The following is a 15,831-nucleotide window of genomic DNA, read 5'->3' on the forward strand; positions in this document are numbered from 1 at the left end:
ATCTCGTTGAAGGTATTCTACTTTTTCGCTGACCCTCTGCTTTACCAAGAGGCGCGTCCTTCTCCAGGAACTGGTCCCTCCTGATAACATGTCTGAAGTACGTGAGACAAAGTCTTGCCATCCTCACTTCTAAGGAGGATTCTGGCTGTATTCCTTTCAAGACAGATTTGTTCATTCTTTTGGCAGTTCATGATATACTCACTATTCTTCACCAACAACAGAATTCAAAGGATTCAATTCTTCTTAGGTCTTTCTTATTCATTGACCAGCTTTCGCAGGCATATGAGGTGTTTGAAAACACCATGGCTTAGGTCAGGCGCACATTAGTCCTTAAAGTGACATCTTTGCTTTTTAACACTTTAAAGAGGTCTTTTGCAGCAGATTTGCCCAATGCACTGCACCCTTTGATTTCCTGACTGCTGCCTCTGTGTGTGTTGATTGTGAATTCAAGTAAAATGAAATCCTTTACGACTTCAATCTTTTCTCCATTTATCATGACGTTGCTTATTGGTCCAGTTGTAAGGATTTTTGTTTTCTATATCTTGAGGGGAAACCCTGGTGGTGTAGCAGTTAAGAGCTGCAGCTGCTAACCAAAAGGTCAGCAGTTCAAATCCACCAGGCGCTCCTTGGAAACTCTATGGGGAAGTTCTACTCTGTCCTACAGGGTCACTATGAGTCGGAATCAACTCGACGGCAACGGGTTGGTTTGTTGGTTTTATATCTTGAGGTGCAATCCATAATGAAGTCTGTAGTCTTTAGTCTTCATCAGTAAGTGCTTCAAGTCCTCTTCACTTTCAGCAAGCAAGGTTGTGTCATCTGCATATCACAGATTGTTAATGACTCTTCCTCCAATCCTGATGCCCCGTTCTTCTTCATATAGTGCAGCTTCTCCAATTATTTGCTCAGCATATAGATTGAATAAGTATGGTGAAAGGATGCAACCTTGACATGCACCTTCCCTAACTTTAAATCATGCAGTCAGTATCCCCTTGCTCTGTTCAAAAGGCTGCCTCTTGATCTCTGTACAGGTTCCTCATGAGCAAAATTAAGTGTTCCGGAATTCATATTCTTTGCAATGTTATCCATAATTTGTTATGATACATACACTTGAATGCCTTTGCATAGTCAATGAAACACAGGTAAACATCTTTCTGGTATTCTCTGCTTTCAGCCAGGATTCTTCTGACATCAGCAATAAAATCCCTCATTCCATGTCCTCTTCTGAATCCGGCTTGAATTTCTGTCACTTCCCTGTCGATGTACTACTGCAACTGCTTTTGAATGATCTTCAGCAAAACTTTACTTGCATGTGATATTAATGATACTGTTCAATAATTCCTGCATGCAGTTGGATCATCTTTCTTTGGAATTGGCATAAATATGGACCTCTTCCAGTCGGTTGGCTAGGCAGTTATCTTCCAAATTTCTTGGCATAGACCTGTGAGTGCTGCATCTGTTTGTTGAAACATCTCAGTTGGTATTGCATCAATTCCTGGAGCCTTGTTTTTCACCAATGTCTTCAGTTCAGTTTAGACTTCTCCCATCAGTATCATCGGTTCTTGATCATTTGCTACCTCCTGAAATGATTGAACGTTGACAATTTCTTTTTGGTACAGTGACTGTGTGTATTCTTCCCATCTTCTTTTGATGCTTCCTGTGATGTTCAGTATTATGCCCATAGAATCCTTCAATACTGCAACTCCAGGCTCGAATTTTTTTTTTTTTTTTTTTCAGTTCTTTCAGCTTGAGAAATGCCAAGCGTGTTCTTCCCTTTTGGTTTTCTAACTCCAGGTCTTTGCCCATGTCAGTATAATACTTTGTCTCCTGGAGCGCCCTGTGAAATCTTCTGTTCAGCTCTTTCACTTCTCCGTTCTTTCCATTCGATTTAGCTACCCAATGTTAAAGAGCAAGTTTCAGAGTCTTCTCTGACATCAATTTTGGTCTTTGGTTTCTTTCCTGTCTTTTTAATGACCTCTTGCTTTCTTCATGTATGATATCCTTGATGTCATTCCACAACTCGTCTGGTCTTCGGTCATTAGTGTTCATAGTGTCAAATCTATTCTTGAGATGGTCTCCAGATTCAGGTGGGATATACTCAAGGTCATACTTTGGCTCTTATTGTGGAAAAAAGTTATTTGCAATGAAGAAGTCATTGGTCTTGCAAAATTCTATCATGCAATCTCCAGTATCGTTTCTATCACAAAGGCCATATTTTCCAACTACCAATCCTTCTTCTTTGTTTCCAGCTTTTGCATTCCATTCACATTTCCAGACTAAGACAGACTAGGAAGAAGGACCTGGCAGTCTACTGGAAAAAATTATCCAGTGAAAACCTTTGAATAGCAGTGGAACACCATCTGATATAGTGCCAGAAGATGAGCTCCTCAACTGGAGGGCACTCAAAAGATGACTGGGGAAGAGCTGCCTCGTCAAAGAAGAGTCCACCTTAATGATGTGGATGGAGTAAAGCTTTCTGCACCTTTATTTGCTGATGTGGCATGACTGAAAATGAGAAGAAACAGCTGCAAATGCTCATTAATAATCAGAGCCTTGGCTGTATGAAGTACGAATCTAGGAAAATTGGAAATCATCAAAAATGAAATGGAACACATATCCTAGGCATTGGTGAGCTGAAATAGACTGGTACTGGCCATTTAGAATTGGACAGTCATATGGTCTACTATGCCAGGAATGACAAATTGAAGAAGTGGCATTGCATTTATCATCAAAAAGAACATTTCAAGATCTATTCTGAAGTACAACACTGTCAGTGATAGTATAAATAATACCCATACGCCTACAAGGAAGAACTGTTAATACGACTGTTATTCAAATTTACCCACCAACTACTAAATCCAAAGATGAAGAAATTAAAAATTTTTACCAACTCCTGCAGCCTGAAATTGATCGAACATACAATCAGAATGCATTGATAATTACTGGTGATTGGAATACGATTAAAATTGATAACCACTTTGAGTAGCATTGACATTTTCACATTGTTAAGTCTTCCTATTCATGAGCATGGGATTTTTTTTTGTTTATGTAGGTCTCTTTTGGTTTCTTGCAGTAGTGTTTTATAGTTTTCTTTGTATAAATTTTTTACATCCCTAGTTAGATTTATTCTTATTTTATCATTTTGAGGGCTACTATAAATGGTACTGTTTTCCCAATTTTCTTTTCAGAATTTTCTTTGTTGGTGTAGAGGAATCCAACTTATTTTTGTATGTTGATCTTGTACTTTGCCACTTTGCTGAATTTTCCTATTAGTTCCATTAGCTTTCTTGTGGAATCTCTGGGATTTTCTATGTATATGACCATGTCATCTGCGAATAGGGATAGTTTTACTTCTTCCTTACCAATTACCCAATTAGTATGCCCTTTATTTCCCTGTCTTGCCTTACTGCTCTACTTAGGACATCCAATACAGTATTGAATAGAAATGGTGATGAAGGGTATCTTTGGTTCCCATTCTCAAGGGGACTGCTTTCAGTTTTTCTCCATTGAGAATAATGTTGGCTGTTGGTTTTGTATATATGCCCTTAATTATGTTTAGGAATTTCCCTTCTATTCCTATTTTGATGAGTTTTTGTCGGGAACTGGTGTTGGATTTTGTTAAATGCCTTTTCTACACCGACTGGCATGATCATATGATTTTTGTTTTATTTATGTTGTGGATTATGTTGATTGATTTTCTAATGTCGAGCCATCCTTGCATACCTGGTATGAAGACCACTTTGTCATGATGTATTATTTTTTTGATATGCTGTTGATTTCTATTGGCTAGTATTTTGTTGAGAATTTTTGCATCTATATTCATAAGGATTATTGGTCTGTAATTTTCTTATTTTGTGGTGTCTTTGCCTGGCTTTGGTATCAGGGTTATGCTGGCTTCATGGAATGAGTTCAGGAGTACTCCTTCCTTTTTTCTGTTCTGGAATAGTTTGATTAGAATTGGTGCAAACTCTTCTCTGAATGTTTGGTGGAACTCTCCAATGAACCTGTCTGGGCCAGGGCTTTTTGTTGTTGTTGGGAGTTTTATAACCTCTTCAATTTCTTCTTTTGCTATGGATCTATTCAATTTTTCTTCCTCAGTTTGTGTTAGTTTGGGTAGGTAGTGTGTTTCTAGTAATTTATCCATTTTTCTAGGTTTTCAAATTTGTTGGGTACAATTTTTCATAATATTCTGTTATGATCCTTTTCATTTCAGTTGGTTCTGTTGTAATTCACCCATCTCATTTCTTATTTGAGTTATTTGCATCTCCTCCTTCTTTATCAATTTGGCCAGTGGTTTGTAGATTTTCTTGATCTTTTCAAAGAACCAGCTTCTAGTCTTGTTGATTTTCTCAATTGTTTTTCTGTTTTCTAATTCATTTATTTCTGCTCTAATCTTTATTATTTCCTTTCCTCTGGTGGCTGTAGATTTCTTTTGCTGCTCTTTTTCTTGTTGTTTGAGTTGTAGGGTTTAGGTGTTGATTTTGGTCCTTTCTTCTTTTTTGATGTGTGCATTTATTGCTATAAATTGACCTCTGAGTACTGCTTTTGCCGTATCCCAAAAGTTTTGATATGTTTTCATTCTCTTTTGATTCTAGGAACTTTTTTATTTCATTTTTAATTTCATCTATTACCCAGTGGCTTTTTTGAGCAAGATGTTATTCAGTTTCTGTGTATTTTTTCTTTGTTCTGCTTGTTATTGATTTCTAATTTTACAGCATTGTGATCAGAGAAAATGCTTTATACTATTTTGGTATTTTAAAATTTATTTAGGCTTCCTTACAGGCCCTTCTTGGAAACTCTATGGGGCAGTTCTGTTTTTTCTGGTCTACAACGTGGTCTGTTCTGCAAAATTATCCATGTGCATTGGAGAAGAATGTGTACTGTGGTGCTGTTGGGTGGAGTGTTCTGTGTGTCTATGAGGTCAGGTTGGTTGATTGTGATGTTCAGATACCTTTGCTGAGTTTCTTTCTAATTGTTCTGTCCTTAATCAAGAGTGATGTATTAAAGTGTCCTACTATTATTGTGGAACTATTTCTCTTTTCAGTGCTATTAGAGTTTGTTTTATGTATCGTGGAGCCCTGTCATTGGGTGCGTAAATATTTATTGTGGCTAAGTCCTCTTGGAGAATTGAGTCTTTATCATTATATAATGCCCTTCCCTGTCTTTTGTGGTGGATTTTGCCTTGAAGTCTATTTTATCAGAGATTAATATTGCCACTCCTGCTGTTTTTTTGGTTACGTTTGCTTGGCATATTTTTTTCCATCCATTGATTTTTAGCTTATTTATATCTTTCTGTCTGAGGTATGTCTCTTGTAGACAACATATTAATGGATCATGATTTTTTATCCACTCTGCTTGTCTCTTTCTTCACTGGTGCATTTAACCCATTTATATTTAGTATGATTATTGATGGAAACCCTGGTGGCATAGTGCTTGAGAGCTACGGCTGCTAACCAAAAGGTCAGCAGTTTGAATCCACCATATGCTCCATGGAAACCCTGTGGAGCTGTTCTACTGTGTCCTAGAGGGTCACTACGAGTCGGAATGGACTCAATGGCAATGGGTATGATTATCAATAGGTCTGAATTTGTTGTGTTTTTGTGATACTAACAGTTTGTTTCACTTGGTTTTCTGCACTGAGTTCTACTGAGTCTTTATGATTTTCTTCTTTTTTATTTTGGTGAGGCTCTTTGTGGTTACCCTGAAATTTACCTTTATCTTCCTAGGTTTAAAACAGTCTATTATACCTTGATATTGTCTTGACTTCCTCTCCATATGAAAGTTCTGTAACTACCCCATTTATTCCCTCTTTTATTTTGAAGTTGTTGAAATTTACAGGTTGATGTCTCTAGTTCCCTTTATTTAGTCTTGTAGCTTTCTTTTTTTGAGAATTCTGTGTCTTGGTTTGTATTTGGGTGATGCTGTAATTGTCTTAATCTCAGGTTGTTGTCTGGTGGTGTTTTTTCTCTATCTGAAGGATTACCTTATATATTTCTTTTAAGGTTGGTCTGGTTTTTACAAATTCCTTTAATTTCTGTTTATCTAGAAATGTCCTAATTTCACCATCATATTTGAGAGATGATTTTTCTAGATATAAAGTTCTTGGCAGTTTTTTTCTTTCAGGGTTTTATATATCATCCCATTAAGTTCTTGGCAGCATGGTTTCTCTTGAGTAATCAGAGCTTAGTCTTATTAGTTCTCCTTTGTAGGTGACTTTTCATTTTTCCTGACCTGTTCTCAGTATTCTTTCTTTGTCTTTGGTTTTGGCTGGTTTGATTATATGTCTTGGTGATCTTCTTTTGGGGTTTATGTTGTATGGAGTTCTTTGAGCTTCCTGGATGGCTATCTTTTCATCTTTCATGATATTAGGGAAGTTTTCTGCCAGCAAACCTTTGAAAAAAATCTTTTTTTTTTTTCCTCTTGTTTTGGGATTCCTATTTTTTTTTTTTTTTTTGATCATGGGTAAGTTATTCCTCTTGACAGTGTCCCAGATAACTCTTAGGCTTTCTTCATTTTTTTTCTGAATGCTCTTCTAATAAATTAGTATCAAAGGATTTATTCTATATTTCATTGATTCTGCTTCTATTGATTCAATTCTACTCCTATGCCTTTCCATTGAGTTTTTCTAATTATGGAAATTTTTTGTTAATCTTCTGGATTTTTATTTGTTGTTTTTGTATGGCTTCTAGTTGTCTATATATGTTCTCATTTTGTTTTTTTGTTGTTTTACTGAATTCTTCTAGGATTTTTTCTGTTTTCCTTGATCTATTTGAGTACCCTATATATGTCTTTTGAATTCCATATCAATCAGGAAGGTTTTCTGCCTCTTTATTTTGATCATTTGCTTGAGCCATCTTGTCCTGTTTCTGTAACTGATTTGATATTGTCTTCTGTCTCTGTGGCATTGTTATTTATGATTTTTCTTTTGCTTTGTTTTGATATATTGGTGTAGGCTGGTTGAGCATGCTTCACGGATCATTTGTTTGGCAGCACTGAAGTGTTTACCACCTGTTTCCAGGTAGGCATGACTGCAGCCAGTAGGGCAAACCCATATGGCTGTTCACCGTGCATGAGAGATGGCTGTGGATGTGCTGGGCAGGTGCTGTCCATTGTCATCCCTAATGTGGTGGTGTGGGAATCCTCACAATCACCTAGGCACTCCCCCCACCTGCTTAGTGGGGTGGCAGGCAAAGACCAGGTCAGGTCATTGACCAGGAGAGTGGGTGCTCTTGCTCTGCCCACTCAAGGGGCAGGGAGGAGGACAGACAGCTTGGGAGTGTGCAGGCACTGGTTCCAGCATGGGAGTGGCTGGGCCTGCAGCAGGGGAGCATGCAGGCATTCTCTGGCAGGGAAGGTGATGTGCAGGCAGCTGGGAGAGCACGCATGCACTCTCTTCACTGAGGGAGGGGGAGGGTGGCCAGCCCAGTGTATACAGGCACTCTCTCTGGTGGGGGAGGGGCAGGGCAGCTGGCTAGGATGTGTGCAGGTGCTCACTCTGGTGGTGAAGTGGTGGGACCAGCAGCCTGAGAGTGCATAGGTGCTCTCTCTGGGGAGGGAGTGATGGGGCATGGCAGGGCTTGTGGACAGAGTGCACAGGTACTCTCTTCAGGGCAGGAGGGTCAGGGTGAATGGCCAGGGGTATGCAGGTGCTCTCACCTGACAGGGAGGGGTGGAGTGGACAGCCTGAGGGTACTCTCCCACTCCACCCCTCTCCCAGTACAGGGGTGGGTGGGTGGTGGATGAGACTGGCTGGGGAAAGAGGGAAAGGAACAAGAAAGAAGAAATGAAGGGGATTGTACTAAGATCACTGGTGGTCGAGACACTAGGGATGCAGGAAGATTTGTGCTGCCAATCACCAAAAGGATGGGGAGAGGGGGACTGCACTCCTTTGAAGGGGGGGTGCCTGTGCACTTCCTGCTGGGCACAGCCAATAATCTGTAACCTGCTTCACTTCAGCTGCATCTACAGTTTCTCTGTCTCCTCTTGGGTGCTCCATGATGTTATCCTCCTGCGATCCTCAATCGCTGCTGGTTGTGTCTCAAGATGTCCATGCTCTTCTGGGCCAACTGGGAGGGCACCTCCTCGTTTCTCTCTTTGTTCTCGTTCAGTTTCTTCCAGTTGGTGTTGATCTGATTCTGTACCCTTTCAATTGACGCTCAGAATTCCAGAACTGTCTTCCGTATTTGTTTTGTTGCTGGGTGGAAACCCCAGGCTCTGTTTAGGGTGACTCATCTCAGCCAATAAATAAGACCAAGGTGGGAGAGTAGAAAGGTGCCTTTATTTCATTGCGCAAGGGAACGAATAGTCAGCTGCTGCTGCCAAGACTGCTCAATGAGGGTGAGAGGGAAAGTTACTTTTATGGGGTTTACAAGCAGGGAATTCATAGAAGTTATATCAGCAACATTCTTAATCATATAACACAGGTTTACATATAACTTCATGCATCGCGTGTTCAGGAAATGGTGGTTAAATTCCACCCAGAGGCAGAGAAGTTACTATGTATGAGGTATTTAATAAGCTAAAAGGATTTCCTGAATGTCAACATGGCACCTAAACCAGTTTTGGGCAACAGTTGAAGGGAACCAGGATTTTAATGTAAAACTACAGGGCACGTCAAGCAAAGTAACCAGGATTTTAATGTAAAGCTACAGAATGTGCCAAGCAAGCTACTTGAGGCAGTCAAAATTTCCACATCCTGGGAACCTCTTAATTTCACTTTGTTCCTCTGGGCTTTGCCAGAGAGGGATGGCATGGTGTGTCTGACTAGGCTGCCATCTTGGCACCACCCCCAAAATAGAGGCTTTTAAAAGTCCAATCTGAGATTCCTTTTGAAGACTTCAAGACAGAAATTAAGTTTGTGGCCTTAGCAGCTGTTCAATACTATATGTGTTTAAGACTTGCAGAGCAAACTTAGTGATGCCTATATGGTAAGTTAAAATTCTCTCTGCATCTATGTAAATAATCAGGCCAATTAGAATACACTTCTTCTTTTGAGATTATTATGATCACAACAGAAGAGGGTAGAGAGACTGTCAGGAAAAAGTGTGAAAGACTTTGAAATGGGCAGTATCTTGTCTAGTGCACCCCTCCAAGGCTTTCTCCCCCTTTCATTGGCTTTGAGCTATTTTACAACTCTAAGTTGTAGAAAACTGATAATAATGCAAATTATTTTTGTCCATAGAAATGCAAATTAGTTGTCTCCAGTGGAATGCAACTGATTATTGACCCATTTGGCATCTATTTGTAAATTCACTTCATTCCTATGTCCATATATGTGCTGTACTTTGAATTCTTTGAACCTACTGTCACATTTTCCTGATTCTTTGTTAATTAATGACTCAAATAAAATCTTTCACATGTTAAAATATTGCAAGATAGAGAATAATGTTATGGTAAGCAATTATTTCTGTAAAACAAAAGGGGGAATAGTTAGTATTCATATTTATGTACATATACATATATAAAAAGCTTCTGGAAGAATCTGCATTTGATTAAATATACATAAAAACAATACACTAATAATAGTTATTTATTTGGGGCCGAAAGAACTAAACAGATGGGGAACAGTGAAGTGACTTTTCACTTCATGAAGACTTTTCACTTCATGCCTTTTTTACTTTTTTAAATTCTATATATTTTTCTTAAAATGCATAAGAATGAATTTAAGCTTATAAATCAATTAAATCAATTCTTCTCATGACGTGATAAGTATTTGACTCGGTTTAAGTTCTACAATTCACTAGAAAGAAGTTTTGCAACTGAAATGGGACAGATGGAGCTGAGGCAAAGAAACATGACTCCTAATGGTAAATTAAAAATACACCGTTAGATACCAAACCATGGCAACCCCATGTGTGTGAGAGTAAAACTGTACTCCACAGGGCTTTCAATGGCTGATTTTCCAGAAGATCTCCAGGCCTTTCTTTCAAAGCACCTCTGGATGGACTCAAACCTCCAACCTTCTGCAGAGCAGCCGAGCATGTTAACCATATGCCATTAGTGATAACAAACGAAAACAACATAAGGATGGGATGAACAATTAAGAATGATTAACACAGGACTTTATTAGGATATTTGTTTTAGTTCTGTACCCCAACATTTAAGTGAAATATGCAAGGTTTAAAGGAAAGCTATAAAAATTATTGGAAGGTTGAAAAACCAGCCCTTTGAGGAAATGCTAGAGGAAGTGGGTTGAAAACGGGCAAGAAACCATTCGCCTACAAATGTATACTGATATAGCACACGAATGCTTAGATAGAACTCTCCTATATTTTCAGAGATGGTGTTGAGAACTGGACTTAAACTAAGATATAAGGAACTTAAAGAAGGTGCAAAAAAGGTCCCTGGTGGCACAAACGGTTTGTGTTTGGCTACTAACCCAAAGATTGGTGGTTTGAACCCAACCAGCAGCACTGTGGAGGAAAGGCCTGGTGATCTGCTTTTGTGAAGATTACAGCTAAGAAAATCCTCTGGAGCTCAGTCCTACTCTATAATGCATGGGGTTACTATGAGTTGGAATCAACTAGACGGCAAGAGGAGCATGCAAATGGTTAATGTGCTTGCCTGTTAACCCAAAGATTGCAAGTTTTAGTTCACCCAGAAGCACCTTGGCACCGAAAAATCAGCCACTGAAAACACTATGGAGCACAGTACTACTCTGACACACATGAGATCACCATGAGTCAGAGTTGACAACTACTGTTTTTTTTTTTTTTTTTTTTTTTAATTAAGAAACAATATGATTAGAAGCCTGGAGAAAACAACACATTTGCAAGAAAGGTTGCAAATCACCTTACCTAATTTTCTTTTTTTCCTAGAAAGGTGAATTGATGAGATTCTAAGTCCTAGAAGCTGGGTTATATGTCTTTTCTCCCGCAGCCTTATAAATTTTCATTTAAGAGACAGAATTCGGCTTGCAGCCTTGTCTTTCAAAAACAAAACCCACGTGAGACCCAAATAATCAAATATGGACATATTGTTAACTGGGATGATTATTTCTCTTTTAAATTCATAATGTTAATTGGTGAGATGTTTTGTTCTTGTTCTAACCAGCCTCTTTTACTTCATTCAGGTGTTGGGAAAGGTAACGGAAACGATCTGAAAGTACAAGTAATAATGCGGAAAGAAATTGTGTTTTTCTGTTCTTTTTCTAAAAACTGCAGGGTAAGAGAAAGCACATGAACTGAAAATTCTGGTATTTGCTTACAGCCCATGTCAGATCAGCATGCCAAATCCTCACTTACCACAGAGAGGCCCCATGTTGCTCTCTGGCTACCCTCTAACTTGGTGTCATTGGGCTCTGATGCCAGCCAGAACTCAGTTAACCTCAGTGTGCAAAATAGGTTTTTCAGACATTTTCCAGAACATATTTTCAGTTCAGAGTGCTGCTTTGCCTTTCACCTTCCCACAAATACTGAGCATGTTCCTAGGAATCCATCAGGGTTTAAAATTTATATTATCTGATCGTTTTTAGCTGTATTTGCTTCTTGGTCATTTTATCTTTTATTATATGGCATTGATTCTCATACTTCAGTGTCCTTGAAAATCACCTAGGAGCTTGAAAAACCGCAAAGTCCTAGGTTGTACCCCAAAAGTGTGATTCAGAAAATCTAAAATGGAGTCCAGGAATCTGCAGACCGAACAATGTCCCACGTGACACTAATTCAAATGTTCTGTGGGACCACGTATGGGAAAAAATGCAGGAGTATACCGATTGGAGAAAAGCTCTTTACCCAAAAAACGGGACCTGGTGGTTAACATTTTGTCAATATGTTGAAGAAATGCCTAAGGCTGCAGACTCTTCTGAAGCAATAAAAAAGCTTCCTTCATGGGCCTGAGAAATGTAAACTTTTAAAATTCCCTTACAGGCTTCTGTCCCTAGTTCCTGTTCACCTCTCAACAGCATTCCTTTTCGTTCTTTGTGGCCTTGCTACTTCCGTGCATTCACCCAGGCCTAACCCTTGACTCTCCATTCTTATCTCCACAAATTTTTCCTTGGTTACGCTCATCCGTTTTCCTGCTTTAAACTATCATTTGTTCTTTCATTCATGCCATGGATACTACGAGCACCCACCATGTGCCAGGCAGTGTGGCAGATGCAGGAGCTACAACAATTCAGCATGTCCAGGTTTATCAAAAGAGTTTTTCCTCTGCTTCTGCAAATGGCACCAGCTTTCTCCCAGTCAGGCCTTAAAATGTGGTATTATCTCTGATCCTCTCTTCAGCATAGTTCCCTAAATCCAGTTAGCCACCAATTCCTATTGCTTATGCCTTTGAAATCTCTCTTCACTCTTTTCCTTCCTTTCTGTTCCCACTGCCACTACCTAATCAAGGATCTCATCTGCCATCCTTAGATTTCTACAATGGTGTCCTTACCTTCCATTTCTCCTTCTATCATGCAAAATATATAGACTTGCCACACGCATCCTGAAAAGCTGCTGTCATTGTGAAGAAGCTTCAGGGTAGAGCAGAAGACACAATTATGTGGCCATGGGCAAAGCCAGTCAATATCTTGGTTCAGTATCCCTGTCTGTAAAATAAAGATTACATCTCAAATGTTGTGAGGATTAAATTAGATATATATATGTGAAGCTGCTTTGTGAACTACAAAAGACTAAGCAAATGATATATGTGATAATTATCAGATGACCTTGCCACACAGGAAATGCACCACCATATTCTTCAGCAACTTCACGCTTCTTTCCCTGCTCTTGAGCTCTCAGGGTATGCCTTTATCATAGCTGAGCTCATTTCCATCAGTAACCTGACCTGCAGACTCTATTGCAAGTAGGCTGGGTTCCCCCTGGCTCCTTGGAAGACAACACTCTAATTTCTGCTTCATGTTTTTTGCTGATGTTTTCCCTTTGTGTCTCCATTGGATTCTCTTTTCTGTGCTCCTGTTCATTTATCCAAAACCTTCCAAGCCCCGCTGAATCCCTACCTCCTCTGTGAAGCTTTCTCATTTCACACCTCCTGTTAGCCTCCCCTAAAGTGCACAGCAGCACTCAGTCTTCACCTGGCCCTCAATTGTGTGACGTTCCCCTATTGTTCCCTATGTATACAGCTCCCTGAAGGCACATATGTATTTTTCACAGTGCTTGACATAGACCTTTCTCATATACAAGGATGAATCAGTAACAAAGATATTCTTAGTGTAGCTTCAATGTCTTCCACCCAGAAACTTGACCTATCTTTGGTCACTCCATCCAGCAGCCTGCAATGGGCAAGGCCTATGATTCGGTCAACAAGCATGAAGTTTTTCATAAAACATGATCACTCACACATTGCCTTTTGAATGTCAATGCCAGGTTTGAAATGGCTCTTCTTAGTATATTCTCAAAAGAGGCCCCGATATATGAAAATCAGGTCACACATTTAACAATGTTTACTTGTTAAACTCTAATAGAAAATTAATACTCTGCTTTTCACCAGTGCCCCACCATAACCTCCAAGCATTTAAACAACAGTGTTGCAATGTCACAGAAATGATTGACCCTTCCATATAACATGTAGCAATGAGGCTATAAGGAGCCCTGGTGACACAATGGGCAAGTGCTCAGCTGCTAATCCAAAGGGTGGTGGTTCAAACCCACTGGTAGCTCCTCAGGGGCGAAACCTGGCAACTTGCTCCCATAAAGATTACAGCCCAGAAAACCCTATGGGGCAGTTCTCTGTCACATGAGGTGGCTATGAGCTGAAAATTGACTCAAAGGCACCCCACAGCGAGGCTCTGAGGTGAAGAGGACTTGATAAATACAGGGAGCCTAGATGTGCGAACGTTGACTTCACTGGTGTGCCCCTCATCTCATCATCAGCTGGGTTTAGGCTGGGCTCCTCGTGTCCATTCACAGATATATCACGACGCTGAAACAGACAAAGTGATAATTCAGCTCATCAACTGTCCAAGTCTCTGTGATGATGTGAAAGTGAAGTTTTTTTCTTCTTCAGTAAGTAATTCTTGTTCTCGTCTAGTCTTTTGAATGATTTTGGTTTGGACTTTCCTTTGCTACCATTCCCAACGAGGGAAATGATAGGAGAGTCAAACCCTAGCCAGGGAGGAAGAGAAAAAAACATAAAAACATGTAATTTTATTTTTTACTCATTTTTCTAAGTTCTGTACAATTTACAGGAGGCCTGGTGGCACAGTACTTAAGCGCTCAGCTGCTAACCAACCCGCTGGGTGGCCGGAACCCACCAGCTGCTCTGCAGGAGAAGGGTGTGGCAGCCTGCTTCCATAAAGACTTACAGCCTTGGAAACCCTATGGGGCAGTTCTGCTCTGCCCTACAGGGCCACTGTGAGTCAGAATCGACTCAACAACAATGGGTTTGGATTTATACAGTTTACATGTATTATTATGGAATAAAGAGCCATAGTGGTGCAGTGGTTAAGCACTTAGCTGCTAACCGAAAGGTCAGTGTCTGAATCCGACAGCTGCTGTGCTGGGGAAAGATGTGGCAGTCTGCTTCCATAAAGATTAGACTTGAAAACAGTTCTACTGTGTCCTATAGGGTTGCTATGAGTTTTTTTTTTTTTTAATTATGGAATAAAAAATTAAAACAAGATGCTAAAAAAGGTATATTTTTTACTACATAGCAGTTTTAACTTTAAAACACCTTGTTCCCTTTAATTTATAAAATACTTTAAAGAGAGGGAGATTTTACTTTCCTCTGATTATAGATTACAAATCATACTTATTAATTCAATATTTCACTTATGAAAAATGAGAATGTTTCCCATTGTCTTTGGAAGATACACTCTGGTAGATATACTCCGAATACCTGCTGATAATTTTTATTTATATTGACCAGTTATATTAAATGTATGTCTGCATATTATTCTGTATATAAATTTCTAAGCCTCAACAGTTCCATTTTCCTATCAACCACAACTGCCAGTGAGTATCTGTGTAGCTCAATTTAAATTTTATTTTCTGGGCCCTCCCTTCATCCTCATCCCCTGCTTGGTCCCCGCTGTGTGTTGAAGACTCTCTTGAGTATTGCAATGGTAAGTGTGTCGAACCAAGTGACCTGAACAGTTCCCATACGGGATGGTTGTCCCTGAATACTTGGAGCCAGTCTGGATTCTCAAACTCTAAGCAGAAGCATGAGGTAAAGAGCACTGGCCCAGAGGACTGTGGTAATATCCAGCCTTTGTGGTTGTCAAGAGCCACGAGGTGAAAAGTCTTCCAAAATTTTAGGTATTTCTACCATTATCATCATTATGGTTAACTGTTTAATGTATCTGTTTCTTGCAAAAATTGACAATATATTTGGGAATAAAAAGCGTAGGTCCTTAGTAGATTCTACAGCACTGAGTCAGTTAAAAAGACCAGTGCCTAAATTCCTAAATATCATGGAAAAAATAAATCTCCTTGACAACTGTGATATAAACAGCAAGAGAAAGGAGCGGCATTGTCTTACTTAAAGCCTCCTTCTCTGTACTGTGCGTATTATGACTGTAGAGTGCTGCATACTTCTGACTACGGTTGATTGACAAATGGGAGAATAAACAAAGGAATGAATTTTAATCACTTGGGAATAATTAGCGCTTGGTATCAATTTTATTATGAAAAATAACTTTTTTTTTCCACCATGTATTTTTAGGATCTTCCTAGATACTATGACAACTGCCCGTTTTTCTTCTGGTTCAATACATCTTTTATAAAAAACTACAGGTATGGCTATGATACAATCCAACAGAAATAGCTTTAATCTTCAGTGTATGGATGTAAGGCAAGTCTTTTACAGATTGTCGTAAACTCAATGTACAGAAACCAAAAAATCCTCAAGTCACCATTACCATCTTAATCTGGTTATTTTTAAATATAGCTATAC

General features: G+C 39.3%; 1 protein-coding gene across 1 annotated transcript in view; it reads left to right on the forward strand.

Moving 5' to 3' along the window:
* Positions 1-15,831, forward strand: part of LOC100654884 (phosphatidylinositol 3,4,5-trisphosphate 3-phosphatase TPTE2-like) — a 311,464-nt gene that overhangs the window by 294,890 nt on the left and 743 nt on the right. Inside the window, exons 22-24 of the mRNA XM_064270194.1 lie at positions 11,081-11,160; positions 13,848-13,943; positions 15,601-15,671. Coding sequence (XP_064126264.1) covers positions 11,081-11,160; positions 13,848-13,943; positions 15,601-15,671 — 247 coding nt within the window. The remainder of the gene's footprint in view (positions 1-11,080; positions 11,161-13,847; positions 13,944-15,600; positions 15,672-15,831) is intronic.

The sequence above is a fragment of the Loxodonta africana genome, chromosome 17 (genome assembly GCF_030014295.1).
Source record: "Loxodonta africana isolate mLoxAfr1 chromosome 17, mLoxAfr1.hap2, whole genome shotgun sequence".
Lineage (NCBI taxonomy): Eukaryota > Metazoa > Chordata > Mammalia > Proboscidea > Elephantidae > Loxodonta > Loxodonta africana.